Here is a 14,757-nt window from a genome sequence, read left to right on the forward strand (position 1 = left end):
GCTCTTTGTGGTTGGGCTCGCGAGTAGCGGCGGTTCCCTGTATTGTTAAATGTCACGACGGCATGGCAGTAAATGTACATCCTCTACCAGGTGCCATCGTCGTCTATGTAAAATGACTAATACCAAATCACTTATATAAACGGGATTCTCCTCTCCCAACCCTCATGACATCAAAACAGAGCAGAGTAACAAGCCCCAATCCTGGTCAACTAAGCCGTTGGCATCACCACGGCAACGCCAGCGGAATCCCCCACCACCCCGCCTCTGCTGACTCAGATCAGCTGATGAGAAGCTTCTCCGATGTCAAAGTTGTTTTGCAAATAGTTGTCTGATATCGCTGCCAGTTGGACTCTTAGCCGCCTGCTATTGTTGAAACACAGAGCCGCGGTTCTGCCTCCAGCCTGCGTGTCTCGCCACGTGAGAGTCTGTCGTGGCAAGTACATTCAATTTCTGCCCTCCGCCTGTAGATACTGCAATGCAAAAGTGCATTCGCGGATGAGCGTGCTGTCCTGTCGAGCCACGTTTCCACCAAATCTCAAAACTCAAATCAGATCACCACTGTTGAGTGAGGAACGTGATCACATTTGACAAGTGTGACATCGCAGAAATGGTAATAAGTCTAAAAAGACATAAAAATGACTCAACAAGTCAAATGTAAGCATTAAATATCAACACTCAAATATTCCCCTTCTACCATATGCACAGCCAGCCGAAACACAGACGAGCTCATCCTGCAGTCAGTCTGATTGAACCGATCGTCCCGCGAGTCATTCATCCTGCGATCACGCTGTCGTGACCTTACAATGAGCTGCCACACGTTTTCTTTCCTCGCTTGCCAGAGATTGCCTGTTATATAATACGAGATGCGCTGGTGTTGCCAAAGCAAATGGATTTTTATCTGTGCTGAAGTAAGTTTGTGCGCACTTGTGCACGTGTGTGTGCCAGTGAGGACTTTTTTTTTCATCCAGGCACTAAATCAGGCTGACAGTTAGAAAAAAATGTTTTAAAACCACACACATTCTGATTTGATTAACCAGACTTTCATAGCAATAATAGCTTGTCACCAAAGGCGATCTCAAGTAACTGTCAAAACCAATTTCTCAAATTGTTATTGAAGGACCCATTTTAAAAATGAATATGCTGACATTCATTGAAAGAGAGTTCATCACGTTCCGTGTCCTGGCTCGTGTATAAATCCAATTTAGTCAACTGAAAGTGTTGTTTTAATGGACGAGCAAACCACAATGTTCACAGGTGGGAGCAACCAATGATTTGTGACACTGTTTGTGTCAGTGTGTATGAACCATAAAAGCTGAACAACGCAATGGAAAAAGTCAGTTTAAATGAAAGTGTTCCTTTAACAACTGATAATTGAGGGATTTACAGTTCCTGTTCCAGTACAACCCAAAAGTGCTTGATAGGGTTGAGCTCAGACCATTCATGTTCTTCCACAGTGGCGCCATCATGCTGGAACTTCCCCCAAACTGTTCCCACAAAGTTGGAAGCACACAAGGGACCGTACCAAGATTCGGGGGAGAACAAATGGATCGAGGCCGACCCCCTGACTGATTCTTTAGATGACTCAGAGGCGAATACTGATTGCAACAACCAACCTTGTTGAGAATGGTATTCCTGATAAGAAGGAAGAGGACTCCGGACATGAGCCCAGACAGCAAGGGGGAGATGAACCACGACGACACTGCACGCAGAGAGAATTGATCAGAAGAGTAACACAGGCCCAAAAGTACCAATTGAAACGTGCTTTTTATGTCACAGCCACTTGTATTCATCTTTCTGTTCAGCCTACATGAACTCGGGGTCAACTCATTATGTATGTTCCCCACGCCTCTGAAAACCGACGTGCTAAACCACGTGGGGGAGGTAACTCCAGCAACTCGCTTGGCTGATTGTCAATAGATATAAAAGACTTTCCCGCGGAGAGTTTCACAACGCCTAAGCTAACATTTTTCAAAGGATTTATATTACCAATCTTGACCAGCTGCATCCACTGGACGCCCTTGGTGCCTATGGCGACCATGGAGAACCCAATAGTGGCGCCCACAATGCAGTGGGTTCCGGAAATGGGCAGTTTGAGGAAGGAGGCGATGAGCTGCCATACCGCCGAGCCTGTAAACAACACACAGACGTTAATTGATGGAGGTGAAGTATTCCACAAAACGGCATGGGTGGATGTGCGCCACTACAGCACATCTCACAGTCACATGAGCAAAAGCGAAGGAAATGGAAACATTCTCTTACGCATTTGCTATTTGACTGCTTTAGTTACGTGATCCGCTTGGGTGCGGGACTGATGATTTGAAAGAATTCACAGTACAACAAAGACACTTCAAGGCGGCAGACTGCCCCTAAACGGTGGCATTTTGTCCCTAAAATTTGAGACAGTGCAAGTACATTTTTCATCTACTTTGGCTTTTGGCAACTATACGCGACCATTCAAAATTTTGTGAGTCACTTAGGACGGATCTTTTTTAAGGGGTGACCAAATTTTGGGCTCATTATGTATGTTGAGACTGCATTTCTGATTAATCGTATGCTAATTTCATTCAGTTTTTCTTTAATAAAAAAATAACGACATTTCCAAGTGACCCAAAAGTTTTGAATTGTCACATACGTTCAAATCAGGATGGATTTTTGTAGTCCGAATGATAATTCAAGAAAAGTTTGATTGAAGCGTGATATACAATAGACCTACATCAACCATTCAATAATGTCTATTTCGGTCCCTACACTATTACCACATTTTTCGCACTAAAAGGCACCTAAAAGCCTTCCATTTTCTTAAAAGCTCACAGCGCCTTAAAATCCGATGCGCCTTGTGTATGGTCATTACGGTAATATTTCGACCCCAAAATGGCTCCTTGTTCGAGACATGCTGATAACGCAGAGTTCAAACCTAAGGTTACGCATTTGAACACGGAAATAGAGCAGCAGCAAGAGAGTTCGACGTTAACAAGTCAATGTTATAACTTGCTGTTGGTTAAGGGAACTGTGTCGCTGCTTTATTAAATTAGTTTTACTGACATCTGATCGTTCCGTTGGGGTTTCCTTGAGCATAGCTCCATCTAGTGGATGCACTGTAGACTTTGTCTTATAATGCCCAATGTATAAAAAAAAATTACAAAATAGGCCATTCATTGGAGGTGCACCTCATAATCCAGTGCGCCTTTTAGTGTGGAAAATACGATAATTAAAACTAATGAGGGACTATAGAGAGAGAATTGCCACAGACCAAGCCTAATTCTGAGTTAACTTACCGATCATGGCGCTGACCTCGCCTGCCATGAGCACAGGCACCGTGTCGTTGTATAAGTTGACGTCGATGATGCCTTTGCGGATGGTCTCACCCACTTTGGCCCCTAGCAGCATGGATCCCAGCGTTTCAAAAATGGAGGCGAGGATGCAGGCCTGCTTCAGCGTGACCACGCCGGACCCCACCGCCGTGCCAAATGAGTTGGCCACGTCATTGGCGCCCACCGAAAAGGCCAGAATGAAGGCGATGATGAAGCCGAAAATCACCATCCATAGATACGATTCCAGATCCATTTTGATATGTTTTCACCCCGCACACAAGAAGAGAATACAATCTTAAATACGTTAAAAAGTGAAAGTGCCCCAGGGATGGCGGAGGACTTGAGGGGCCCGCTCCTTTTCTTCGTCCCCTGGTCGGAAAGAGGGGTGGAGCACAGCTGTTAACTAAGCTTGCGCAGGTGAGTCCAAAGATTGGAGACTAGTGATGTTGGGTGCAGAGAGCATTCCATAGTTTAGTGTGAGACAGCCTGTCCGCACGTTCCCTCACCTGCAAGAGAAAAGACAGAACCTTTTTAACAATTTCAGACTAATAACCAGACAGAATAATTATTTAAAATGGGATCATTTCCCACAGCACCGCACTTTGAATGTGCCGCAGTACAGTGGTTGAGAAGGCTACGCATTAGAGAGCAATCCATCCATCCATTTTCTGTTCCGCTTCGGGCAGTAGGCAGGGGACACCCTGAACCGGTTACCAGCCAATCGCAGGGCACATAGAGACGAACAACCATCTGTGCTCACACTCACACCTCAGGACAATTTAGAGTGTTCAATCAGCCCGCCATGCATGTTTTTGGGAATGCGAGAGGAAACCGGAGTACCCGGAGAAAACCCACACAGGCCCGGGGAGAACATGCAAACTCCACACAGGAAGGCCGGAGCAGGGATCGAACCCATGACCTCTGCACTGTGAGGTTGACGCATTAATCACTGGACCGCCGGGCCGCATTAGAGGACAATTTTAGATTGAATTTTCTTGATCGACTGGTAAGTTTGTCTTTGGTTTTGCCTTAGAATAGGTTAGCGATGAACGTCCACGCTCAGGTTAACGTACAAATACAGATACGTGGCCACGGTAGGAACGGAACTCCTTCAAAAACCAAGCCCGCCTGTGATGTACGGTGCCCCATTTTGCTTCACCAAACAATGTCCAACAATGACATTTTAAATTAGCCATTAATCACTTAGTCAATTGAAATGTCCATCCTAAATTAGTATGCTAATGGCGTTAGATGCTGACAATGATTCTGAAGCTGATGTAAAATTAGAAACATAAACACGACGCTGCTTTATTGAGGAGGCGAATGCACCATTGCCTTCTACGGTCGTGTCAATTGTTCACAGGGCGCATTCCATGTAAACAACTCGATTAACTCAGCATGAGCTGTGCTCATTGCGAGTGGGGGGCAAGCAGTTACCCTCTTCCTCACAGGAGAGCCTCCATCTGGAAATACTGAGGTCACACACTATTCTCTGTCCTCCATTGGACCACTGCAGACACACATGAAAGCTTAAGTGGCTTTGATCAGGTCCGGGTGAAACCACATTGGATCAGTATGTGCCATCTATTTAATTCCGTGGTAATTTAAAATCCGAAACTTTTAATTCTGTACTGAGGGTTTTCTGTCAAATGTCTAAAAAGGCTGTATATTCAACTGACAAACGACAGCTGTGATTTCCTTTCCCATAGAAAAAGCACGTTGTAAATGGCAATCCTGTTCGCCGATATGATTGCCTCTAAACCACACCAGGTTAATAATTTACAACCTTGAAAAGGTTACAACACTTCCTGTTAAATTACGGCGAAGGAAAAAAATGCTGTCGCTCCCACTGAGCAAGGAAATGGAAGACTTCTACAAGATTGCTTTCTTTATTGGATCATGCATCCTGACTACACCTGACCACTCGAACATCACTGCATTTTTGCATTTCCTGCCTCAATGTGCCCAAAGCTCCTGAGGCACATTTCTTTGCATCTATCTATTTGACCTTGTTTTTCATACCTAGCAGCTCTCCTGCAGCTACACTCTGCAGCTTATCATTCCAACTACATTTATGGTCGGGTGATACTGACACTGTGAGTCCGATGGAAATTGCATTTGGGCGGCGTGAAGGCCTCTGCAGTTGATGTGATTTGTACTGAACCGAACTGTCTCCACCACATTTATGAAGGTCTGTACTTGCCAATGCATTGTGACAGTTTTGAGACACAACTATACAAAACTGTCAAACGGTAAATATTAGGAAACATACATCTGAGAATGGAATTGGTGGTCGCCATCTTCATAGGCCCCCTAAAATCCTCCGAAACAAATAAATGGAAAGACATTTGACGACAACCGATGACTGACGTACACGACCTATAGTATTCTTCTGCTCCTCTCCCCAATATATTGTATTAGTACTATTTCAGTCAAGTTTTGAGGTCAGTTTTTGATGTGTCATCTTGAGGAACACCGCGGAATTTTGATCCATACGAGCTTAGTGGTGGAGATTTTTGACTGAAACCGGTCAGCCAATGGAAGAAGGGCTTCCCCAAGTAGTGGACGGAACCAAGGGGTTGAGGAGGTATGTTTAATTAAAATACAAAAAACAAAAAATCAAGCTATACAGTTTCTTTTAGGGTTTCAGTAGCTGTAAATGCAAATCAACCAAAGTACATTAAAAAAAAAATATCAGGAAACATTTCACTCTGTGTGGACTGAATATACGAAATGAACTTTTTGAATCAGACTACTGAAATAAATTCTGACTTTCAAAAAGCACACTTTTTTCTGTGTGACCTTCATCTTATTCAGAGAAACCTCAGCAAACTCAAGGGCCATGTTGCATAACTAGTTGATGAGTCATTCAACTCATGGCTGTTAGAAAACCATTGATTTAAAAAAAAAAAGAAAATACGAAACATTCTTTTATATAGCGGGGACCTTATATAGTGTCTAGTCATAAAAAGCTTGGAAAAGTATCCTCACTCTCAGCAAAATAGCAGATACTTGTTTAAGAATGCAATGTTGAAGTTCAGCAAACACTGAGGGAGAAAAACCAAAACACGAAGCAACATTTTCAGAGAGATTATGATCATATGCACTCACTGGCAAACGAAAATAGGGCACAGATTGTACTGCACTGCACTTGCCAACCACAACAAGAAAGATCTTCAATTAAATTAAACGTCTCCAACCGTGTCCATCAACACTGAACATCTTTTGTGCATAACCACTGTCCGAGGTGCTGACGCTGACAAAATTCATGTTTACCCAACACACACTTCACTATTTGGGTGCGGCAGCTGTTCAAAAGGCAAAGCTGATTATCCTGTAATCATTGGCAGTGCCTGATGTTGCTACGATATTCTCATATTTTTGTCATGTGCAGAGTTCAAATTCACTGTTTGTGAGCCAACGTTTACATACTGCAGGTCGTGACGCAATTTGTTGACGACTCGTCCTGTCATAAACACCCGGATAAAAACCACTTGAAAGTGACAACAAGCTCTTCTTGAGAATCATTTTTAGCAGAGACAATTTCTTGCTGGCGGTCAAAGGGAGACGCAGACACATACAGAGACTAAAACGCTTCATGGGGAGAAAAAAGCTTCACGACCAATCGCTAAAATTCACATGCATATCTCTAGCTTAACGTTGACTAACTTTAGGAAACTACAACCAATGGCCACCAAAGGTCAGAACATGATTTGAGCTTGACGTTCATCCACATTATAGAGAAGCAGTGACAGGAAAGGCTCAGAATTTGGAAAAATCAAGTTGCAACTCTGTTTCATCACCGCTGCAGCTGACAGCTTGGTCAGGAGCTGCCAAGCGTTCCTTGTTCACTCCATTGCACTGTATAAAACTTCAAAAGGGCTTGAAACTAGCTTCTTCATTTGCACAGTGTGTATCGCATTGCAGAAAATATTTCTCCTGACCCCAGACTAGCATGCTAAGCTACAACGTCTGCCTCTGGAAGCGCGCGCCGTGCCAACAATGTGACCCCTCCTCTCACTGTTTGCAGCACAATGCTCATGAATCTGGCTGAGATGCCACTGCAGCGCCGGCCGACACTACAGCTGGCGGGAAACACCGTGTCACGAGCTCGGGCCCGCAATGACACGCGGCGGCACAGTCCGCCCCGCCTCCTCTCACTAAACCGTGGATGGACGCTGAAAGGACCAGAAGCGCAAGTCGCATGCGGCACTGGATAATGACTCCCGCTGTCGTTGTGATACACCAGACGTCCAAGGACACGGCAACAGATGGCCGACTGACTTATGACAGTGATGTGGTGAAAAGAAAGAGAAAGAGAGCGAGAGCTATCCTGAAAGTCAATTCCACTCACCTTCATGCGTACACACATCTGTGAGAAACTGTCGTTGGGTGAAGACAGTACAGCAACGTTTGGTGGGGGGGGGGGGGGGGGGAGCCACAGTGGGTGGAGGTGGTGGTGATGGTAAGATAAAGCCCAAAAGGAGACTGAGAGCGTGTGGAAGACTGGAAAAGAGATGGGGTGAGAGAGTAGATGATGACAGGAGGAGTGAATGAAGGCTGGAGAGAGCGGGAGTGACAGAATGAGATTTCAGCAGGTTGTGGTGAGAGAGAGAGAGAGAGAGAGAGAGAGAGAGAGAGAGAAAATCAGAACCGAGCCGAGTCTAGACAGCCTTTCCAAAGGGTAATCTCCACGTTGAAAACACACGCCGGCCAATGAGTGGCTGTCGGTGTGCAGAGAGGGTGGACGTGAGAGGAGGAAGCAGCCAATGATGGCGGACTGTCGAGATCAAGGACAGTGAAAGCCAGAACTTTGCATTCTAAAAGTCGAGGTGGATCACAATGAGGAGAGCAAAATTGTGGATCAGTTACATTCTACAAATAATAATAATAATCGTTAATTTGATAGTGCGCTTTACGTGATCGCGTTTAATAATTCTGTAAGGAAGCAGCGGGAGTAAAACTGAAAACTGCGGAAGGTTGCGCTTCATCCAAGCTGCGTCAATGAGTCTGGGTAGCCTCATTCTGATCAGTGAGACAGAATAATGGAAAGAGGAGCTCAAAACATTCAGAAAGAGATTCTCCCATCCCTCTGTGCAAAGGGAATAATGTCAGCTTCCCCATGCAAACAAGTGAAGATCCCCATCAAGACTGACCAATGCAAAATTATTCATTTTCAAGCCAGCCATTTTTTTAGCCAGCACTTATGTTCTGCATGCCTGCGTTTTGTTGAAGAAAAAAAAAAGCTTTATTATGGTCACTGTGGTAGTTCTTAAACATGCAAGAGATGCCACTGAGCAAATATAAAGTGCCTGAATGATATGAGCAACAGAATAACGAAATCAAGAGTCGCTCTCGACATGAGTGATATGGTCCGTTTTTTACTCATTTTGCTAGCTTGAAGGTTTAATGTTAGCGTGGTGCGACCAAGACAATTAGCATCTTCACTTGCGTCAAGATGCTAATTGTCTAGAATACGGTCACTTTTCAAAATAAAATATTTTTCAGCCTCGGATAAGAAATAAACCGGAAGCCCTGGAAGTTTTTCATTCTTTGATCTGCGAGGTCAGGCTCAAAGTGGCCCGCAGCCCAGTGCTTGGGGACCTCTGTTGAATACACGAGCTTGTGCTACTGGCACAATTCAATCCCAGGCACAGACTGCTAACAGTCAGCCAGTTAACAGCTAACTAGAGCTCGCAACAGCCAACTCTACCTCCTTCGCTGACACCCACGGCATTCACCAGGACAGACCCCACCTTTTAAACCCACACACACACTTACAGTCACATATATTATAGTGTGGAATGTGAGTATAGCGGCCTTTAGTGGCCGACAATAATACGCGTGCCTCACGCACATTTTGTTCTTTTAAGGATGGAAAATGTATTTTTATCCCATAAACTTGGTTTATCAATGGAATATTCAATACTAAAAATATTCAATGACCTGTAGACATACTATGGTTATTCATATTTTAACTGTAATTCTGACAACAAGCAGTCATTAAAACATCAGCTCCTAGGAGGAGGTGATGATTCTGATGTTGCGCCATGTGGCGACATTGACTTGGCGCCGCAGCCTCATTGCACATGACCACACACCATCTCCGCCACAATTATTCCTTTCAATTACACGTTGGCAACAGTGCGCCTCTATGCCACTCCGTTTTGTCGACCCGGCGGGGTCTGAGTCACAACGGGGTCGTCATTCTCCAGACAAAAAGGAGAGTCCGGTTGGCTAATTCTTAACAATAATATGAGAGGAGTACTTCACTGCCTCTGCAATAGCCCGGCATGACTTAACTCCCCAGTCAGAGGTGTTTTATTCCCCTTCCAGACCACAACTCTGTAATATTTTACAATTCATGACAGATATAAATGCATCGATGCAAATGATTTATGCCTCACCGATCCTTTCCCCAACCTCCACATAAAACCACGCCGCACTTCATCCACATAATCAAACCCAAATGTTACTTACATACATGACTGAAGCAAAGCTATTTGTATGAGGCGTAGTCTCCTCTTGGTCCTCTCAGCCGTCTAAACGCTCATTGATTTGTCCAGTGTGTCTGAGAGTTGTGAGCCGGTGCTCCCGTGGCTCCTTCTCCCTCTCGGTGCCCCAACTGGCCCTGCCTGCTCGAAAGCCTTTCTGCGTCAGCTGCACCTGCTGACTCTGTGCTCCGCAGCGGGGGGGCGCTGTCGCCTACGAGCGGTGCGCACGCACATTCTGTGCAGTGTTATGATCAGTCAAGACTCCATGTGCAGGCAGAGGAGAGGTGGTGGTGGCGGAATAGAGGGGGGTGTTCAAGAATGACAACAACAGCATGCATGACTGCAATGAGAATGTCTGTCGTCGCCCCCCCCCCCACACACAGTGTCACACTTTGTCTCAACACAGCGACTTGAATTTTCCCAAACATTCTATTGACAACTCTTTTTTTTCCTCTGTATAGCAGTTCAAGAAAGGCATTTTGTAGAGTCATAACATAAACTTATTGCAATTGAGCAACTGAAAGTTCACATTCAGATGATGTTGTCAAAATGCGTTCGAGCAGAGCCGCAAAAACCTCAAAGAATGCTGCAATTTGCACCTTGATATAAATACCGTTCACTGTTGCATTTGTGACACGTGAATGAGATTTTGGCTAGTAATTCCGCTCTGAAGGACTGCTGGAGCAGTGCAGTAAATGTATAATTTGCTGGAGAGGCAGTTATGCAATTACTGTTTTGACTGTGACACACTCGTACGTGCCCACACTAAACATCTTGCACACTTGGATCAGATGGAAACGATAATACCATATTTTAACCTTCAGTCTCCAAGAAGGCATTCGTCAGGTACACAATGCAACCAGAGAGTACAGGAGCAACATCTTTGCCGCAGTCTCACAGTCACCGGTGAATTAATTTATCGTTGTGGCCATTATCGTCCTTGTTTCATTTACAAGCTGGTTGGTATCTTTATAGAGGTGAAATGCTCGAGCGCTGCGGTCCCCCAACCTTTTTTGCCCCAGGGACCGCTTTTACAACTAAATAATATGAATGAAAACTGCGGTATTTTCGAAACATAATAATAAACACGAATCATGACACGAGGAACGTCCTATCTGCCCGCAACACTCTCTGGTCACTATGGTAACATTTAAACCTGCCTTCAAAATAAGATACAAAGTGCATGGAAAAATACGGCTCACCATCGCCGCATATGATGCAGAGTGGGCTTGGTGCGTAGGAATTTCCCATTGAGACCCGTATTTTAAGTAGGACTCCTGATACTGTCTATTAAATGTAGCCTTCTTTTTCTTAAAAGTCGTAGGCTCCTCTTCGGTCTCCTGGCTAGGCCTTTTCTCCTTCCCAAAGACGTTTGTTCTTTTACTCATTTTGCTAGCTCCCGGGTTTCATTTTAGCGGTAACCTATTATGTGACCGAGAAGCACACCTTGACATCAAGAGTGACATACTGTAGATGGATGTAACTGAGAATCCGGTAATATTTCAAAATAAAACATCTTTCAGATTTCAAAAAATTAATAAAACGGATATAATGTAAGTTGTTTATTCTTTCTTTGCGACCCGGTACCAAAAGACCCACGGACCGGTACCGGTCCGCGGCCCGGGGGTTGAGGACCAATGCTCTAGCATATCCGTCTTATCAAGTCCATAAATGAACGCATGAGAAAGGCATCCCGTGTGATACATTAAACCAGAGTTTGGCTAATGGCGAGATGCACCACCCTGTCATCACAATCAATCATTTGATTTCAAAATGAAAGTGAATCAAACTTCTAACTTGATAGTCTCTTACAATACATACATTTGACAGCCTTTTTAGATTTTCTATGAAGAATGATAGCATGATGTGAATGTCTTTGTCGAGATGGGGTCTTTGTGTTGCATGAGTTACACACACAAATGAAAGACAAAAGTAAAAATGCTATTTTAGAGTGATTTTTATGTGGCCATCTTAAAGTTCACACTCCAAACAATGGACCAGTGCCGGCAAGCCTTAGCAACAAACGGGTGCCAACCGCGTTACAACAACAAACAATCATGCTGAGTAAGTTATGTTAAAATAGTGTTTTAAGGTCAGCTCTCTTTGGTTTCACTCGCGTGTTCCGAAATGGCCAAGTGACTTCACACTTTCGACTGTTTGAAGTAACGCTGCCGTCACCGCGTGTGTGTTTGTTTGCTTGTTTGAAAGGGGGTTTCAAAGAGCATCCAAAATAAGATCTTGCGCAAGGTACGGTGTAACCTCAAATGTGGAACACAAACTCATGTGGAACAATGGGTTGTTCATCGGTTTGGATTGAGACTCGACATTTTCCTACTAGACAGAATGGAAAAAAGAAGAGGAAAATGTATGGGGCATTTTGTTACCGTCATCAAAGTTTCACTTGTTGACACGCAGTGGTTTAATCCAAATTTTTAAATTGTTGGTGATTACCTGCATAAAGAAAAAAAAAACTGATAACAAATGAATGACATGGCGAGTACCATCCATTGTGTGGATGTGGAGCGGACTCATACGACACAGATAAACACGAAGTAAGGGTAAAAAACATGGAGTTACGGTTTTTTTCCTGTTTTTTTTTTTTTTTTTTTTTAAACTGAGGTCACACAAACACATGCCAAGGTCTTGTGACATTTGCTTGCGAGATATGTGAAGGCCGTGCAAGATGTTCGATTCAAACTCTGGATTATTGAGCAGCTTTCGAGATGTATTTTTCCCGGACTATTTAGTACGGATTTGGATCTGAAACCAGTGCAGCTTTTGCCTTAGCTCCACTGTACAATCATTTTGTAGGCAAAGCATCAGCACAGACACACATACATATATTTAAAAAAAACAACAACAAAAAACTATTCAGATTCTTTCATTCTTATCCATTGAGAACAAACCCGGCTAACTTCTGATACTGACCAACACTGCAGGCCCTATTCTTGTCATAAGACATCTAGCACAATTGATGCCAACCAATTCTGCCTTCTTAAAAAAGGTGGGTGTCCGGTTTTAATCTTGTCCCTGAACATTGGAGTCATCTTACCCAGCAAGCTCTTTTCTGTCTTCCTCGCCTCTGTCGAATCAGCAGCGGTACCAACGAGAAAGCTTCACGCCTTTACCCCCCCCCCCCCCCCCATGCTCCTTGTTACCCTCTCATGAGTCGGTTGTGTTTGCAACAGAGAAATGTTAATCTGGCTCTGAGCTCACAAGTACAGCAGCGCCAGGAAGTTCAACATACCAACGCGTTTTGCCAGAGCCGAGACTGGTGATCTCGGATCGGCAAGGTTCGGTATCAGCATGTGTTAGCGGCGCAAAGTGGCCTGCAGCGAAAGTGAAGACGTGGGGGCATCGAGGGCGAGCTGCAACATTGAATAAGGACATTTTGGAGCAGTGCTCTGGGGATCAAGCGAATCCTCCCCGGCTCGTTCCTCCTTCCGCACGTAACTGCCAAATGGCTTCTTCATGAGAAGGGACTCCTAAATGTCTTTAACAAATGTTAACGTATGGCTGTCACGTTACATAACCCAGGCAACTGAAATGTGATCCGCGTAAGCAGAGAGTCTTGCTTTAAAAAGACCACCAGATTGACACTGTTGATTGGGAAATAAAAGAAAGTTAAAGCTACTTTCCCAAGCATTACTAATTGTCTTAGTTCTAATATCTCTTAGAATGTCGAGCAGAGTTTAGGTACAAAGAACCTTGCGGTTAAGTCATCCATCGAAATTAATCATCCATGGATAACTGTGATGTCAACAATACAAATGTCAGCTACAAGCAATGACGTAAAAATCATCCTTGTGTTATTGTTCATTTCAATGAAAGAAATTTGAGGAGACTTTAAAAGATAACACAGTTAACCCCCGCATACTTGCAGCTCCGCATCAGGATATTTGCATATTCACAAATTCTTTCAATTTTGTTCCCCCAATATTTTGAATTATTATTTTTGTTCATATTTGGAGCGGTTGTTTTGTTTTTCCAATCTCCCCCACCTCACCCTCCTTTTTCGTCGAAAAAAATCTATACTGAATTGTCATCGTTTTTTTTAACAATTTGAGGGGGTTGAAATCTTTTTCAATGCATTCCAGTGAGTGTCTATTTTATGGGGATTTTCTAAAAACAACATTCAAAAGCCAGTTTTGGGGGGTTCTTGTCGCATGCAAATGAGTCACCTTCAACTGCGCCGTGAGGCAATGTGAGTACAGCTCGCATTACCCTATTGAGCAGCAGTGGAGCAGTTTGGAGACCAGAATCAGAATATTACTTTGGATAGGGAAAAAAAAGCAAGTGCAACACTTCATCTAGCACCCATAAAAATATATTTTCTCTCGTGAAAGCAGCATTTCATTATAAGGCTGCTGAATTACACTTGGCAATTGTTGTACAGAAGCATGAAGCATGTGCAAAGACCCCGCACACTAATCAGCAAACACAATGGGGGAACATCACAGTCGGGATGAAATGAGAACTGTTTGTTTACAGTGACATTTTCGGAAACAGACAGCTCACACAAGATTTTCTTGGTCTGCCGGCACACCATAGACAGGCAGTGGAACAAGTCGGTTTTATACAATAATGAGAAAGCGTGCGCTTTTAACCTTTGTGTGACCTTTGTTATGATGCCGAGCCACATTGAAGGGAAAAGCATACAGCACATACATACAGTGCACTGCTACATGTCGCATATTCTTTGTACCTTGGAGACGCATTTGTGACATCCGATGTTTGCATCTACATCAGTGGTGCCAAACATACTGCCCGCGGGCCGGAAACGGCCCCCCAAGGAGATTCAATCAGGCCCGCAGGATCATTTAAAAGTGAAAAAATGCATAAAAGACACGGAATGAATATTTTGAATAAGGTGCAATTCGTGGAGTATCCGCTAGGGGGCACATTGTTTTGATCAGAGAAGAAGACAACCGCAGTCTCAGTCTGTCACTAAG

The 14,757-nt window shown here is 44.0% G+C and overlaps 1 protein-coding gene across 9 annotated transcripts in view; it reads right to left on the reverse strand.

Moving 5' to 3' along the window:
• The window catches only part of slc20a2 (solute carrier family 20 member 2), a 45,421-nt gene that overhangs the window by 17,195 nt on the left and 13,469 nt on the right, over positions 1-14,757 (reverse strand). For 6 of the 9 annotated variants that reach the window (XR_015101022.1, XR_015101021.1, XM_086112330.1 and 3 more), the window contains exons 2-4: positions 3,276-3,817; positions 1,987-2,127; positions 1,614-1,699 (exon numbers count right to left, since the gene is read on the reverse strand). Coding sequence is in view for 7 of the 9 variants with exons in the window: in XM_086112330.1 (XP_085968456.1) it covers positions 1,614-1,699; positions 1,987-2,127; positions 3,276-3,564 (516 nt within the window). In the remaining 2 variants the exon portion in view is untranslated. Of the gene's footprint in view, positions 1-1,613; positions 1,700-1,986; positions 2,128-3,275; positions 3,818-3,912; positions 4,060-9,791; positions 10,102-14,757 lie in introns of those variants that run through there. The other 3 variants (XM_086112329.1, XM_086112327.1, XM_086112328.1) reach the window with 3 other exon arrangements.

Source organism: Hippocampus guttulatus, chromosome 5 (genome assembly GCF_054856545.1).
Source record: "Hippocampus guttulatus isolate MCC_2025c chromosome 5, RoL_Hgut_1.0, whole genome shotgun sequence".
NCBI classification, from domain to species: domain Eukaryota; kingdom Metazoa; phylum Chordata; class Actinopteri; order Syngnathiformes; family Syngnathidae; genus Hippocampus; species Hippocampus guttulatus.